The following is a 16,522-nucleotide window of genomic DNA, read 5'->3' on the forward strand; positions in this document are numbered from 1 at the left end:
ACCCACGCCGCCGCTTTAAATAGCCGCAGCCGACCCTGGCCACCCTATCAGTTCCTTCTTACCGCCCATGTCGGTCGTTGGAACAGTGTGAGCCTGCAGTTGCCTGACCTCCACATCTTCCTAGCTACTCGCTTATTCCGTCTTTGTTAGTTAATCGTTTTTGTTTACATTAGTTTATTAAGTAGAGTTGAGTAAAAATCAGTTAGGTAGTTGTTGTTAGTTTTGGCGCGCGTCGGGGAGTTTCCCCACCCCCCCCAGTACCGAAGCCATGCCCTGGCCGCCGGATTCTGCAATGTTAACGCCTGTATCGGCCAGAATGCCGACAGAGAGAATCCCACGACTCCTGCCTGAAATGCCTGGGAGAGGTCGCCACTTAACGTCAAGTGCCCCATCTAGAGCATCTCAAGCCGCGTACCACAAATAGGAGCGTGAACTAGACCAGCACAGCTTCCTCATGGAGGCGGCGTTGACACCGGCACCGAGTACAGCAGCAACGGATGTGGAACGCCCCCTCCTCTCCCTGGGCAGTCCCGTCACATCACACCGCTCGACCGGTAAGGCTCCATCGGAGCGCGACCGAACGGGCGAACTCGCGCCCCCCTCCGAGGTCTGATGTCGGCCATAAGCTTCGAACGGACCCTTTCGCAGCCGCCCCTGAAGGCAAGACGCGCCTATGGCGACCGCCCGGATCACCACACCCGGTGTTGCGGGCGCCACCAGATCCCGTGCCCCCGTTGACTCCAGGCCTCCGCGCGGGCCGTGGAAGTCGTGCGCCGAAAGCTCCCCGCTCCGCGCAGTCGAGCTGGCGTGCCTTCCACACCGACGACATTTTCGTGCAGGCACAGACCTGATGCCATCACGGACGGCACTCACTAGTACCCTCCATTTTGAATGTGTTACCGCCAGTTCGTTTGACCCTCCCAAGGTGCAAACCGCCTTTTTCTCCTTGGAACTCTTTTAGCCCTCCACCACTTGCATCTTCGGTCAATCGCTCCCAGATCTCGGGTTCTCCTCGCCCGCCTCCTTTCATCTCACGGCAACCGCTATGGGTCGCGGGCACCGTTACCGCAGCACCCTCGGCTCCGGTTCACTGGCAGCCGTTCACTTGGCACCGCTCCGAGTCGTCGAGCACCGTTTTTCACCGCTCGGCACCTGCTCCGAGTCGCGGCAACCGCTCCCATCGTGCGCCGCTCGCCTCGGAACCCCACCGCCGCTCCCTCGGCCGCCAGCGCCCCAGTGCGCCAGGGTCTACACCCGCTCCCCATCACCGCTATGCGCCCGGCATCCGGTCGAGCTCCCGGCACCGCATCGCAGGCCGCATTCTCCCAGAGCAGCATCTCGCCGTCGAGGCTCGAGGTCAAACCGGTCAACCTCCCGGCACCAAGCCTGGGCGGAGTCCCGGTCCGGCTCCAGGTACCGCACGCGGTCCCAAGAACTCGGTCGCGCCAAGTCCCATTGGCACGTCAGTGCCCCACCTTCGCGGACGCGCCTCCGTGCCCGTCCGGTCAGAGTCTGTCTTCTGTCCAGGGAAGGTAGCAGTAATAGCCTGGGACCGAGACGCACTTTCCCGCTTGGGGACTCTTCCACGACAGATCGCTCCCACAATCACCCGCGCAATAGCAAGCAATGGGCATGTGGTTTTTTTTTTATTTATGGACAACCCTGGCCCTTACCATCAGGCCAGGGGTGCTCCCCGGGGTATCGGCCCCTCTACCTGCCATCCACAGCGATCTGGGCACATGAGGCTACCATATCCCGTCCTCCGCCGGAAGACACGGAGGACTCATACATAATACATCCATCCTCTGCACTCCCCGGGAGTCTTTACTACAGGACCCATCAGGGAACGAAGCCCTGCTGAAAGTCCTCTTGTCCCGGGCCGTATCCTTCTCCTCTTTCCAACCGAATGAGCACGGTGAGATACCTCGTCCTCAGGAGCCCCCGGCCGAGTTGCGACTGCAGAGAGAAAGACCACCAGGGACGCGAGACTCCTTCGCCGAAAAAGGTGGCCGCTTAACATAAGACCTCCCGGATGGAGGAAGTGGCGGAGGTTGACGACCCGGGTTGTCACTATTCTGGCTGCGACTTGCCCCGACGGCCATAGCACCTTGCCCATTCAAATAAAAACTTAGTACAAGCCACTACCGGATACCTTGCTGGCAGTCTCCATGCATCATCCCACCGACAGCAAAAGGTGTTGGAGCGGAGATATTATGGTGCCCATCACAAGGGTTATGAGACACCTATATGCTGCACCCACCCCCCCTCGTTAGTTGTCCAATTCAGTTAAGAGGGAGGAAGAGCCATCGGCCAGGCAGGCAGCCTTGGCACCAAATCAAAAAGAGGCTAAGGCGCATGACTTCTAGGCCTGTGAAGGTCTATTCGAGTGCCAAGCTTACAGCTCCGAGTCGCCAATCAGCAGGCCCTCTTATGGTCCATACGGCATTTAACAACCGGTCAGAGGTTAGGCTTTACAGAAGTTGCTGCCCCCGGACTCACGCCAGGAGTTCCGCAGCCTTTGAGAGGAGGGGCCAAGGAAGATCGCAGGACCTTCCTCCAAGCTGCCGCTGGACGCGGCCGCCTCGGCTGCTAGGACTGGTAGCTCCTTCCGAGAATTACGCTGAGACGGATTTACCTGGCGCAGTCCTCCACCTTAGCCCCCTCAGTAGCTGCCCAGACCACATTGCAGGACTTACCCTGCATTTGAGGGTCGGGGTTTGTTTTTCAAACAGACCCTCGACCTGTCAAAGCGCTGAAAGCGGCAAGCTCACTCTAACAGTTCGTCGGGATGCCACCACCCCCGGTGGCTCCAACGAGACCCTTTACGCCCCTCCAGCCTAACCCGCCCTACTTCCCGCCCTCGAAACACGGGCAGACTTCACCAGGAGCCCGGAGGTCGTGAGAGGCGGAAAACGCCAGTCTGGCTCTCAGGGCGGCCCTAGGTTCAAGTGCCCCTTCAAAGCCACTCAGGGCCAAAAGCAGCCTTCCATAGCAGTGACGCCCCGATGGGGGACGGGACCCCGTACCAGACTCTCTTCAGGATCCCTTTTCTCTTCCTTTCTCCAACAGCCTTTTTTTTAATCCCCACCTCCTTTACGCTGGTCCAGCGTGGTCGCAGATTACTTCCGATCACGTGGGTGCCTGCCGCACATTAAAGCATGGATCTCACCACCTCCAGTTTGCTTCACCCCGCCTTATCCGCCCCCGCTTCCGGGTCTCTCTTCAGGGACCCCCCTGTGCCACGAGCCAATATCACTCTGGCACGAGTACAATCTTTTCCTCGCTCAGGAGCCGATAGAGAAATACTCCGCTGCCCCCAAAAGGGGGAAGGGTGTATTACTCCCGCTATTTTCTCATCCCCAATCCATAGCGAGGCCTGCCGACAGATGTCTAGATCTGCGGGGGACTACAGGTTCGGCATTTCTCGCAAGTTGAAGTCCGCATGCGTCTCCCTGGGAACCAATTATTCCCATCCTTGGATCTGGAGCTGTACGCCGGCTCACTCAATACTGAAGGACGGGTACTTCCACTATGCTCTATTTTCCCCGCCCGACAGGAACGTTACCTTCGGTTCACGGGTCAGACAGCACCCGACTTTCAGTTTTGCTGTCCTCGCCCTTTGGCCTGTCTACTGCCCGAGGGTCTTCAACGTATAAGGCATGGCCGTCATTTGCCACGAGCGCACTGCGCAAACAGCAGAATACATGTCTTCCCGATAGCTGGACGACTGGCTCAGTCAAGGTGCGCCTCGCTTACGCCCTTACGTCCGTCAGCACGCCCCCAAGCTTCATCTCCAGGTAACCAAGACCTCTTGTGTCCGCTGGGGATCCTCCTCAATATGCGGGAGGAAGTCCCTCTCAATCCGAATGCAGAGACTGGACTATAGGAGCGACACTGGAACTTCCTCCTTGCCCAGAGCCTACTTGCCCTCAAGCGCGCTTCCCTACGCGCTCACTTCACTCGTCCGGCCTCTTGCAAGCAGATCGTCTGACCTCACTCCCGCACTTGCCTCGCCCTAGCTCGTGGAGTGGTATGGCCCATTGCACCCATTCACCAAATACGCCAGGCTGCGCATGCGACACTTTCAGACGTGGCTTCACTCGGTCTTCCGTCGCCGACCTATGGGACATCCCACTGGACGTCTGCCTTCTCTGATCCCTCCCGGTTCTTACCCCGCGCTCCCTGACTCGATTCTCTGCTGACGCCGTCTCAGGTTTGTGCGCAGCGGATGCCCTTTCATTCCACACGCAACATCTCTAACCCTAACGCACGGATGTAGATCTCCCTCGGCTGGGGGGCCCACTATCAGGATCGCTTCACCGGACCCAGGGGCCGTTTGTGATCTATCCAATCAGAGGCTCCACCTTCACTGCAACATCACTACGGGAAGCTTAGGGCCGTCCGCTTTTGCCTTGCAGGAGCGTCTCTCCAGCAGGCAATCTTCGTCGCAGTTGGATATCGGTCTTTAAGGCAAACACAACGGTCCAGTGTTACTACATCAACAGGCAGGGGGGGACTCGCTCGTCCCTCCCTCATAGTCGTCAAGAAGCCATGTCAAACCTATTGGAACTTCTGTATAGCCCTCCGAGTGGTATCTAGTAGCATCCTCACTGCCACGTGAGTCCAGCACACACCCTTGGCGGATCGGCTGACGAGGTCCCTCTCCATCTGCCCGAGTGCGGCGCCACTCCAGGGGGCGCCCAGCTGACCCACCGAGTGTTGCTAGGGTAAAAAGTTTCTCCGACGGCTGTGCACGCGGCGCGCACACACCTAAATGGAATGCATATGAGCAACCTCTCGAAGAAGAACAAAGCTTTCACACCAACAATAACTAAGAAGGTGGGAAGGAACAGAAATGACGTTCTTCCTCCTACTCCCATGCTCCTGAAAACCTCTGGAGAAAACTTAAGGGACATGTGGATTTACTGCACTATAAGTTCATTCACTGTAAGTAGCTCTTTCTCCTCTCCAACTGACTCCTGTGTCTATAAAACCAGGCCACCTCCTCTCTGCCCATAATTTAGTTAATTTCTCCAAGGAAAAAAAATGCTATCTAGCAAGTAGTGTTGAGCTCCTTTCACTCTCCCTCCCCACAACCATTTCCTGCTCACCTTTTCACCTTGCTCTGAATCTGACCTGATTCTCTCCCAGTTTCTCTCATTCTATTTATTATCTCTCCATCCTCATGCAACTCCTGTCCTTAGGGTACTTTCTCTGGTATTGATAAACCTCAATGCCATTTGTCTCTCCAGCTACTGCCCAGTCTTTTTTACCCCTTTCGCCTCCTTAAATACAGTATTTCCACTGGCTTCTCTCTCTCTCTCTCTCTCTGCAAGACCTCCTGGCAGCCTATTTTGTCTTATTTATACTGAAACTGCTTTTATAAAGACACCAATGACCTACTCCTAGCCAAGTCTAAGAATCCCTTCTCTGTTCTCATTTTCTATTCACCAGCCACTATGACAGTCAATCACTCCCATTCTCCTCCTCAACTCACTCATTCTTGGGCTTTCCTGACTCTGTCCTGTCCTAGTTCTACTCCTACTGCTCCAACTGCACCTTCATCCCTCCTCCTCTTCCCTCTGGCACTGTCTCTCAGGATTCTGCGCCCTCATCTTTTCCTGCTGGGTAATCTCATCTGCTTTCATGGTTTCAGCTACTGTATCCATGTTGAAGTTTCCCAAGTGTCCTCCCTGACTTTTCCCCTTCCATCCACTCCTGGATTTCAGAGATCTCATCTTGGATGCCCTCAACCAGCTAAATTTACATGGTGAAAACTGAACTCCTCAGCTTTCCTCCTAAGCTCCCACCTGTCCCTCAGGGATATTAATTAAAAAATTGATATATTTGGCACAACAAACATGTCAAAATCTACAACTGGCAGAAAATATGTTTTCTGTTTGGACACAATATGCTTAAAATTATTTCTCCTTCACAAACAGACTTAACCCTAACCTAAAAGCTTCAATTTTGGTGTTTAGCATATTGCTTAAACATTGTTAAGTGATTATTAGGTCAGAAACAGAATACTTTTTACACGATTTACCTTTATGTATGCTTATTATCCTGAAGGATCCCAAAGCACCTCACAAACTTAATCTGATACACAAATATAGACTGTGATCCCTTCACCCACCACGGAAATGCAGCCATCTTTGTAGCAGAACATGACAACTGCTTAGCCATAGCAATAATACACAAGAGGTTAGCGCACAGAGTGAAAAATCTAACAGCCAACTGAAACTGCAAGGGGCAAAATGTAATTATTCTATATTGCAACCTGTTTTGGGGTACTGAAACTGCTAAAGACTAGCACATGCCAAACAAAGATTTAATAAACTGATAATTTTTCTTTGCTCCCCCATCCTCTGAAAGATACTTGGAACCAAATACTGCCCTCAAATGCACCTAGCATCAATGAGAGCTAATTAGAGCATACACTTTGACCTTTGGTAAAGTATGCAGAAATGGCTCAGAGCTCAGGAGCGGCAGTATTTACTTTTGCGATGAGACATTACACTTATACAGAGAAGAAGTTAAGTTAAGTGACTACTTGACCCCTGCGCAAAAAGCAGTTATTTAAAAAGAGCATAAGAGACAAATATTTAACTCTTCCCTGTAGCAACACTATGAGGGGGAAAATATTTTTAAAAACCCTCATGTCTTTAAAATCCATGTAATTGATCTGCAACCATAAGCACTAACATCCAGTTGCCATATCTATGGTCATAGCAGGGAATCATTACAAGGGAGAGTTAAGTTTATTTGGGTGTCATACCTTAACATGTTTGCATTTTTTTAACTGGGTATATAATGATTATTTTATAGCCTTAAATTGCTGATATACACTCTCAACCTTAACTCTATAACACACAATTTTGTGCCTGCGAATCTTTAATAATGTTTTTACATTTCATTTGCCTCCAATATGTCTATGATTTATCTCTTACTTTTTTAAACAGTCACAGCCTCCTCCATTTCTGATTGCTACTATCTACCCTTGTAACTCTGAGAGCTCCCCCTATCTCACACTTGTCTCGTGTTCATAATTTCATACTTCCACTATTTGTGCTCATTCCATTATTTCCTAATCTCTCAGGTTATGTGGGGTGTTTATGTACCGAAAGAAATGAAAAGTTAATTGTTTTTAAGAACACCTTATTTTTAAAAATAAAAATCTATTGCTGACTTGTTTTAAGTTAAAAAAATTCAGTTATTCAAGCTGTTTGCAGAGAAGACTTTGCTAGAAATGACAGCTGCGACATAAAAAGAAGGAAAGGCTCTTACTTCATCAGCAAGTTTTCGGTTAAAAATCCTGGACTCTTCTAGCGGTGACCAGATTTTTATATCGTAATCAATACCTGACGAGGCAAGAACTAGAAAATCAAATTTAAAAGAGTATTAGAAAATAGTTCTAAACGAAATGCCTTTTCTGAACATCTTAACTGGATTTGTTAAGTGCTGGAAATGTTGCTGACATGCTTCATGACATACATGCACACACACACCTAACTTCATTAGAAGTATTCTAATTTTTCACCATCATAACATATGTAAGCTCCCATCCTGCAAAGACGTACACAGGAGTAGTCTCATTGAGTTATAATCCCTTTTTGCTGGATTTGAGCTACCGACTAAATATATGCAATGAAGAAAATAAATGGAAACCTTTTATTCTCTCTTTTACATAGACTGTGCATAATTTAAAACTAGAAAGTAAACAAGCATCTGCTACTATTATTATACTCTCCTCTGATGATCTGAAAAGATTTAACAGGAAAGGCTTTAAGACATGTGCAATGATAGATGTGAACAGGCCTCAAATTAAATTTCCACAGTGCATTTTATGTAGAAATATGAAATCTTTGATGCACCTGTTCCAAAAACATTAGGCACATTTACAAATATTTTTAAAACATTTAAAAGAATAAAACACCAAAATGCACTGGAATGTTCTGTCATCTGGGAGGGAGAATTAGGGCACTTCACACTGAAGGAGTAGTGAATCTTTAGGCTTTCAGCAGATGTGGATGGAGGCTTGGCTCAGAGCACTTGTCACTGCTGGGAGGGCTGACCCTTAATGTGCATTTTTCAAGGTGTAAGTGGAAGGAGGTCACACTGGATTAAAAAGCCAGGGAAGCTGTAGGTGTATTTTGATAGAGTGAGCTCTTCCAGCACACCACTAGTCACCCATTTCAAATATGTGTAAGACTGGGTATTCAAGTAAGCAATCACAAGTTCAGAAGCTTAACCAAACTAGGATATGTCCCTTCAGTCTGAAAACTGTGCTGGGGATCTTATGAGAAGAGCTCTTCCCAATTACATTTCTGTACTAGGCAGGATGAAATACTGCAAAAAGCAGCCTCTTGCAGTAATATGGTACTTTCACTTCCACAATTAGCGGACACAACAGTCAAGAGGCCATGGGAAAATGAAAAATAATTAAAACTGTTCTGTCAATGTTTCATAAACTGAAAAATGGTTCAATTAGAATTATCAGCAAAGTTTCAGGTCATGTCTAGTTTTCCCCATGCTAGCGGGTCCACCACCAGCATGAATATTTTTTTTAAAAAAGCCTAATTATACCAATTTAACTCACTCAGCAGAACTCCTATTAACCTAATTCACTTCCCCGCAGTCTGCAACTCTTCAGACCTTCCTCCCACAGAATCTGAGAGTCTGACACATGCAAGTAGAACAAGCTGAGACCAGATGCTAATATTGCTTCTCCCATTAGTGCGAGCTATCTAATACAGTATCTTACCAACGGCATGGGAACCATTCTTTCAAACTCATTGTGCATGATGAAAGGAGAGGGAAAGGAGGACTTTTCTTTCTGGATCCTGACCTCCTTCAGATGTTATATATCACCATTTTTGTTCTGAGGAGTTGATAGGTATAATGGCCTCTGAGCCAAACCTCACTATTATAGACAAGGACAGCAGCAGCATGCTGTATTTTATACAACTGAGATGCAGCACTCAGACTTCCTAGCAATTTACTAATGTGACGCTTGGTTAGGCAAAGTGTTGAAGACTCATCTGTAAAGGTTCTTACTAGAGGCTATAGGAACATGCATATTGCAGGTGCAGATGGTCTTACTTGGGTCAAATGGATGTGGCTGTAGACAATTTACCACGTGATTATCAGCTTCCAGCAGCATCAGAAGCTCAGCAGTATGCCGATCCCAGATAAAGATATGGCCACAATCTGAACCACTCATTACAAAGTTAGAGCCCCAGAAATTGGCTTCCTTTATCTACAGTAAAAATAAAATTAATTACAAATATTTGTTATGATTTACATGGTAAGTCTAGAAATAACAGATGTGAAGTGTTAATTTTGTAAGCCATTTCCAGAAAGTAATTCCCATTTTCACAATAGTGCTGGCCCTAATTTAAGGATTTTCCAAACGCAAAGTCCATTTTTGAATTGACAACTCTATAAAGCCAGTGAAGTAAATCCATGCCTCCTCTCTTTAGCAATTCTGATTAAATATTATCAAGATCTGGTGCTTTATCATTTCGTAACTGTTTGACTGCAAGCATCACTTCCTCTAATGTCACCGGTCTGTGTTCTGCGTGGTACATTTTTGGATTAAGTTGTAGTTTACATCTTGGTGGGGATCTGTTCACTAATTCACAAAAATGCTCATACTAAAACTTAAATTGTGCATCAATAACCTGGCAGTATTCCCCATTTTTGTCCTTATCTGGTGGAAGCTGCGAGTTAAGGACTTGCTCTGGAACAGGGTTTGAAATTATGCCAGGAGTGGCCCTTGTATCAGGGATATGCTTTTTGCTGTCCCCATGAAATACCCCCAAATTTGGCCTTGAAAAACTAAAATTCACACATGCTTCGAAAAGATTGCTTAGATTTTAGCAGCTAAAATCTCTGAAGATTCTGTTTTTACTCAGTATGGGCCATTCCCTCTCAGCTCCTAGTGCTCACTAGACTTGAGTATGCACTATCCCATCCCCTCAAAGCAACAAAGGATGATCGAGCCCAGGATGATGGGGGCTTAGAAGGACTCTCACTGTAATAGCCGAGTAGCCTTGCTAAATTGCAGGTGCAAGTGGTAACTGTATGCCTGTTTGCTTAACAAATTACTTCTTTTGAATAAAGTCTGGTTTTATCATTCAGTGTTGCCTACTGGTGGTCTACTAAATAAATTTACTGTAAGTGACCTAAAGGTTTAAACCTGAAAACTAAATTGGGCTTTATTGTACCCTTATATGCACAACATAGTATTAATTAGGAACATTTCAATATAAGTTATATAAGGTTACACATGTTGTGGGAATAATCTGTCCAAGCCGTTTAGAAACCTGACGGTGAAGGGGGTTGGAAAAAAGAAATCCATGATCTACCAAGGGATGAAAAGCAGAGACAGCTGCCGGATGTGCTGTGGGAGGGAGGGAAAAGGGGAACTGCCAGAGTTCCTTAACTGGCTCCATAATGATTTAATCAATCAGCAGAGCCACTCTGGAAGGTGCCACTGAAGCCAGAATATACATCAGTGTTTAAGATTTTTCATTGACCTTTTCTGCCTGAAGATCCAGAAGAGGCCACCCTTCTCAGTAGATCTTGGTTAGCCGTGTAATACTCTGGTGGTGGTGAGTCACTTACTGGCTCTGGTGATGAGGAAGAGGATGCACAAGGATGCTGAGGTAATGCCTGCTCCATGTCTTGCAGCCAGGGAGCTGCTCGAGTGACTTCCAGCTGCTCAATCACAGTATCAGGCTCTGGAGAACGTTGCCTCCTGATACTCTTGGTGCACTTTCACGGAAACTGAGATGGGTGAGAGAAAGTCCTAGCAGGAGGAAGACACCCCATGGTGTCCAAAAAGGGCACTGACTTGGCTCTGGGATACAACCTTGACCAGGTCATTGCTCCTTAAGAGGCCACTGCGGAGACTGATGCAAGATCCATGACCCTCAAGTCTCTGACAGAGGACACGCACCATACCTAGATTGGGACACAAAAGATTGCATCTCCAAATCAGTGGAATACATCCCCGAGTCCTCTGACAATGGGGGAGCAGAGCCCATTGGAACCAGAGGTAAGTAGCCAGAGGTCACAGATGACAGTGCCAGGTATATTATTGCCGGCTTAACTCTTGATTGCACCAGCTTCTGAGGCTGTAGAAGGTAATGGCACTGCATGCTCCTAAAGAGGCAAAGCAGGAACCATAGGCACTGGTACCGGTTGGAAGCCTTCCTCTACCACCACCACGGACATGGGTACTGAGAGGTTAAGCAGTTCTCTTGTAGCTACATATGCCTCTGGTGTCATCGGTACCGGTACTGATTCTTTCCTTGGTGTCTTTCTATGGATACTTCAGGGGTTGGCCTCAACAGACTTGGCACAGGTTCCAGAGTCGATGATCCACTCTTCTTAGATGAGGGCTGCCCTAGAGATCCTCAGACCCTCTCCCAGAGCCATTGCCTCCAGTACCAATGATCTAGCCGAACCGGGTACCGAGCCTTTGGAGAGCTTCTCTCCCCCCTTTGGCACTGATGGTAGAGAGCCAGGTGCCATAGACATCGCTGGTGGGGCATGAAAGCTGCAGTACTCTGAGTCCATTCTGAACATGATGGCTCCGATGGTGGGTGAAATGCTGCCTCCATATGTAGACATTTGAGCCTAGTTGCTCTATCCTCAGAGTGAGGCTTAAATCCCTTATAGATGTGACACTTGTCATTAATGTGGGACTTGCCAAAGCATTATAAGCAGCTGGAGTGCAGGTCGCTGATCAGCATTGCCTTGCTACATGGCTATCAGGACTTAAACCCTCAAGAACAAGGCATGGCTCCTATACTGGAATTTGGTCAAAAAGACCTAAAACCTGAAAATTAATACTGAGGCCTGGTCTACACTACCCGTTTAAACTGATTTTAGCAGCGTTAAACTGATTTAACGCTGTACCCGTCCACACAACGAGGCCCTTTATATTGATATAAAGGGCTCTTTAAATCAGTTTCTGTACTCCTCCCCAACGAGAGGAGTAGTGCTAAAATCGGTATTACCATATCGGATTAGGGTTAGTGTGGCCGCAAATCGACAGTATTGGCCTCCGGGCGGTATCCCATGGTGCACCATTGTGACCGCTCTGGACAGCTATCTCAACTCGGATTCACTGGCCAGGTATACAGGAAAAGCTCTGCAAACTTTTGAATTTCATTTCCTGTTTGGCCAGCGTGGAGCTCTGATCAGCACAAGTGACCACGCAGAGCTCATCAGCACAGGTAACAATGCAGTCTCCTGAGAATCGAAAAAGAGCTCCAGCATGGACCGCACGGGAGGTACTGGATCTGATTGCAATATAGGGAGAGGATTCTGTGCTAACAGAACCACGTTCCAAAAGATGAAATGAAAAAATATTTGAAAAAATTTCCAAGGCTATGATACAGAAAGGCCACACCAGGGACTCAGTGCAGTGCAGAGTGAAAGTTAAGGAGCTCAGACAAGCCTACCAGAAAACCAAAGAAGAAAACGGAAGGTCCGGGGCAGGGGCGAAAACATGCCGTTTCTACACTGAGCTGCATGCAATTCTAGGGGGGTCCGTCAGTCACCACTACCCCACCCCTGTCCCTGGGTTCCGAGGTGGGGGTGGTAATCTCAGCCATGGCTGAGGATTCTGTGGACGGGGAAGATGAGGAGGAGAAGAGGAGGATGAGCTTGCAGAGAGCACACAGCACTCCGTTTGCCCCAACAGCCAGGAGCTTTTTCTCACCAGACGGAATTACCCTCCCAGCCCTCCCAAGCCACTAGCCCAGACAGTGAAGCCATGGAAGCGACCTCTGGTGAGTGTACCTTTGTAAATATAAAACATGGTTTAAAAGCAAGCGTTTTTTAATGATTGATTTTGCCCTGAGGACTTGGGATGCATTTCACGGCCAGTACAGTTATTGGAAAAGTTTGTTAACATGTCTGGGGATGGAGCGAAATCCTCCAGGGACATCTCCATGAAGCGCTCCTGGAGGTACTCAAAAGCCTTTGCAGAAGGTTTCTGGCAGGGCAGCCTTATTCCATCCACCATGGTAGGACACTTGACCACGCCATGCATGTAGCAAGTAATCTGGTATCATTGCATGACAAAGCCTAGCTGCGTATGGTCCCGGTGATTGCTGGCATTCAAGAAACATCCGTTCTTTATCTCGCTGTGTTATCCTCAGGAGAGTGATATCGTTCATGGTAACCTGGTTGAAATTCAGGAATTAAGTAAGGGGACAGAGATGGCCATTCCTACTGGGCTGTTTGCCTGTTGCTAAAAGAAATCCTTCCTTGCAGTAGCCAAGCGGGGGAGAGGGGGGGAATAGGCGCTGAGCTTTTTTGCATTTGGCTAGCAGGGATCTTCCCTGCTACCAGCCACGCGGTGGGGGGGAGAAAGGGGGTGATTAGCAGTGATCTTCCATGATACCAGCCATGCGGTGGGGGGAGGGGTAAGCGATCATCCCAGAGAATTGGATGGCGCGGGGGGTGGCTTCTGCTGCTGCATGTTAACAGGAAAGAAGCAGCACTGAACGGGATTTGCTTGGTATTTGGGAAAGGAGGGCACTGTATATGAAGGCTGCAGAAGCCGAAAGACAATGGCTACCATGGCCGCATGCAAGCTGAATTCTGATGCCTGGGCCTGCGTCTGTGAGATCTGTAACACCAGAGCCGCAGGCACTCAATATTAAGATGCAAAATGCGACCTTGTAGTGAAATCACATGTGCTATGTAAGGTGAAATAGTGTTGTTCACTGTGAAAGAGTATAACATTGTTCTGTAAAATGTATCTTTTTAAATACTTCTCTCCCTTTTTCCCTCCTTCATGCAGCTGCACATTTTTCAAGTCTCCCTACTCCATCCCGAAGGCTATCTCAGATAAGGCAGAAGGAAAAAGAAGACGCGAGACGAAATGTTCTCAGAAATCATGAAAGTGACCCGCAATGAAAGAGCTCATCTGAATGAGTGGAAGGACGTGGTATCAAATTTACAGGAAAGATGCCAGTGAACGTGAGGACAGGAGGACCAACGTGAGGATAGGAGGACGCTCAGATGAGAGGTGGCGCAGGAAGATCAAAGGTGTAGGCAGGAAGATCAGCGCGTGGCGGGATGCAACGCTGGGGCTGCTGCGTGATCAAACTGATATCTCCGACGTCTGGTGGAGCTTCAGGAAGAGCAGCGGGGGTCACAGAGTGCCACTGCAGCCCTGTGTAACCACCCTCACCCTCACCACGTTCCATATCTTCCTCACCCAGACGTGTAAGAACGCGGGGGAAGGCTTCGTGCACCCGCCCTTCCACCCCCGTGGATAGCCCAACCAAAAGGCTGTCATTACACTTTGAAATGTTTTTAGTGGCCTTTTCCTTCCCTCCTATCCTCCTCCCAAACCACACCCGGGATACCTTGTCAGTTTCTCTCCTCTTTTTATAATGACTTTTTAATAAAGAATACATGATTTTAAACGATAGTGACTTTATTTCCTTAAGCAAGCTGTAATCGAAGGGGAGGGTGGGTTGCTTACAGGGAATGAGTCAATCAAGGGGGGGGTCATCAAGGGAAACACAAACACAACAGTCACACCGTACCCTGGCCCGTGATGAAACTCGTTTTCAAAGCTTCTCTGATGTGCACCGCTTCCTGGTGTGCTTTTTAATCGCCCTGGTGTCTGGCTGCGTGTAATCAGCGGCCAGGTGATTTGCCTCAGCCTCCCCCCCGCCATAAAGGTCTCCCCCTTACTCTCACAGAGATTGTGGAGCACACAGCAAGCAGCAATAACAATGGGGACATTGGTTTGGCTGAGGTCTGAGCGAGTCAGTAATGTGCGCCAGCGCGCCTTTAAACGGCCAAATGCACATTCTACCACCATTCTGCACTTGCTCAGCCTGTAGTTGAACAGCTCCTGACTACTGTCCAGGCTGCCTGTGTATGGCTTCATGAGCCATGGCATCAAGGGGTAGGCTGGGTCCCCCAGGATAACTACAGGCATTTCAACATCCCCAACTGTTATTTTCTGGTCTGGGAAGTAATTCCCTTGCTGCAGTCGTTTAAACAGAGTAGTGTTCCTGAAGACGCGAGCGTCATGAACCCTTCCTGGCCATCCCACGTGGATGTTGGGTGAAACGTCCCTTGTGATCCACCAGTGCTTGCAGCACCATTGAAAAGTACCCCTTGCGGTTTATGTACTGGGTGCCCTGGTGCTCCGGTGCCAAGATAGGGATATGGGTTCCATCTATCGCCCCCCCCAGTTAGGGAATCCCATTGCAGCAAAGCCATCCACTATGACCTGCACGTTTTCCCAGAGTCACAACCTTTCGTAGCAGCAGCTTAATGATTGCTTTGGCTACTTGCATCACAGCAGCCCCCACAGTAGATTTTCCCACTCCAAATTGATTCCCGACTGACCGGTAGCTGTCTGGTGTTGCAAGCTTCCAGAGGGCTATTGCCACTCGCTTCTCAACTGTGAGGGCTGCTCTCATCTTGGTATTCTGGCATTTCAGGGCAGGGGAAAGCAAGTCACAAAGTTCCATGAAAGTGCCCTTACGCATGCGAAAGTTTTGCAGCCACTGCGAATCGTCCCACATCTGCAAAACTATGTGGTCTCACCAGTCTGTGCTGTCTTCCTGGGCCCAAAATCAGCATTCAATAGCTAGAACCTGCCCCATTACCAGCAGGATCTCCAAAGCGCAGGGGCCCGCGGTTTGAGAATTCTGTGTCCATGTCCTCATCACTCTCGTTGCGCTGCCGTAAGCTGCCTCCTCGTCCTCACCTGGCTTTGCAGTCCTGGTTTCAGCACAGACTGCACGAGAATGCGCAAGGTGTTTACAACGTCCACGATTGCGGTATTGATCTGAGCAGGGTCCATGCTTGCCATGGTATGGCTTCTGCACAGTTCACTCAGGAAAAAGGCGCAAAACGGTTGTCTGCTGCTTTCAGGGAGGGGGTGACGATGCATTTCTGGTGGGACCTGCAAATTGAAGTGCCAATTCAGGACCAATTGCTCAAACAGGGCAGTCACAGCCCAAGGCTAGGTTTTTCCACCTTTAAGGCAAACCAAACCAGCCAGACAAAAATGACTTTGGTTTCATCCCACTGGCTAACCATAAGTCACACAAGCAATTTCCTTAGACACTCCAGTCTCCCAGTATCACCACCAGTGCCACCCGTCCTGGGGATGAATGGTTATGAAAACCAACACCCCAATAAAAGAAAAAGATTCTTTTGATCCAAAGGACCAAGCCCAGACTCAGGTCAATACACACATCAGATCTTACCCACAAATTACGCTGTTGCTGAATCCTTTAGAATCTAAAATCTAAAGTTTATTCATAAAGGGAAAAAGATAGAGATGAGAGCTAGAATTTGGTTAAATGGAATCAATTACATACAGTAATGGCAAAGTTCTTAGTTCAGGCTTGTAGCAGTGATGGAGTAAACTGCAGGTTCAAATTAAGTCTCTAAAGAACATCCCCCGCTGGATGGGTCATCAGTCCTTGTGTAGAGCTTCAGCTTGTAGCAAAGTCCCTCCAGA

General features: G+C 48.6%; 1 protein-coding gene across 1 annotated transcript in view; it reads right to left on the reverse strand.

The window, feature by feature from the left end:
* DCAF6 (DDB1 and CUL4 associated factor 6) overlaps positions 1–16,522 on the reverse strand; it is a 208,676-nt gene that overhangs the window by 4,895 nt on the left and 187,259 nt on the right. The window contains exons 21-22 of the mRNA XM_075063452.1: positions 9,103–9,259; positions 7,288–7,376 (exon numbers count right to left, since the gene is read on the reverse strand). Of these exons, the coding sequence (XP_074919553.1) occupies positions 7,288–7,376; positions 9,103–9,259 (246 nt within the window). The remainder of the gene's footprint in view (positions 1–7,287; positions 7,377–9,102; positions 9,260–16,522) is intronic.

The sequence above is a fragment of the Chelonoidis abingdonii genome, chromosome 1 (assembly GCF_003597395.2).
Source record: "Chelonoidis abingdonii isolate Lonesome George chromosome 1, CheloAbing_2.0, whole genome shotgun sequence".
NCBI classification, from domain to species: domain Eukaryota; kingdom Metazoa; phylum Chordata; order Testudines; family Testudinidae; genus Chelonoidis; species Chelonoidis abingdonii.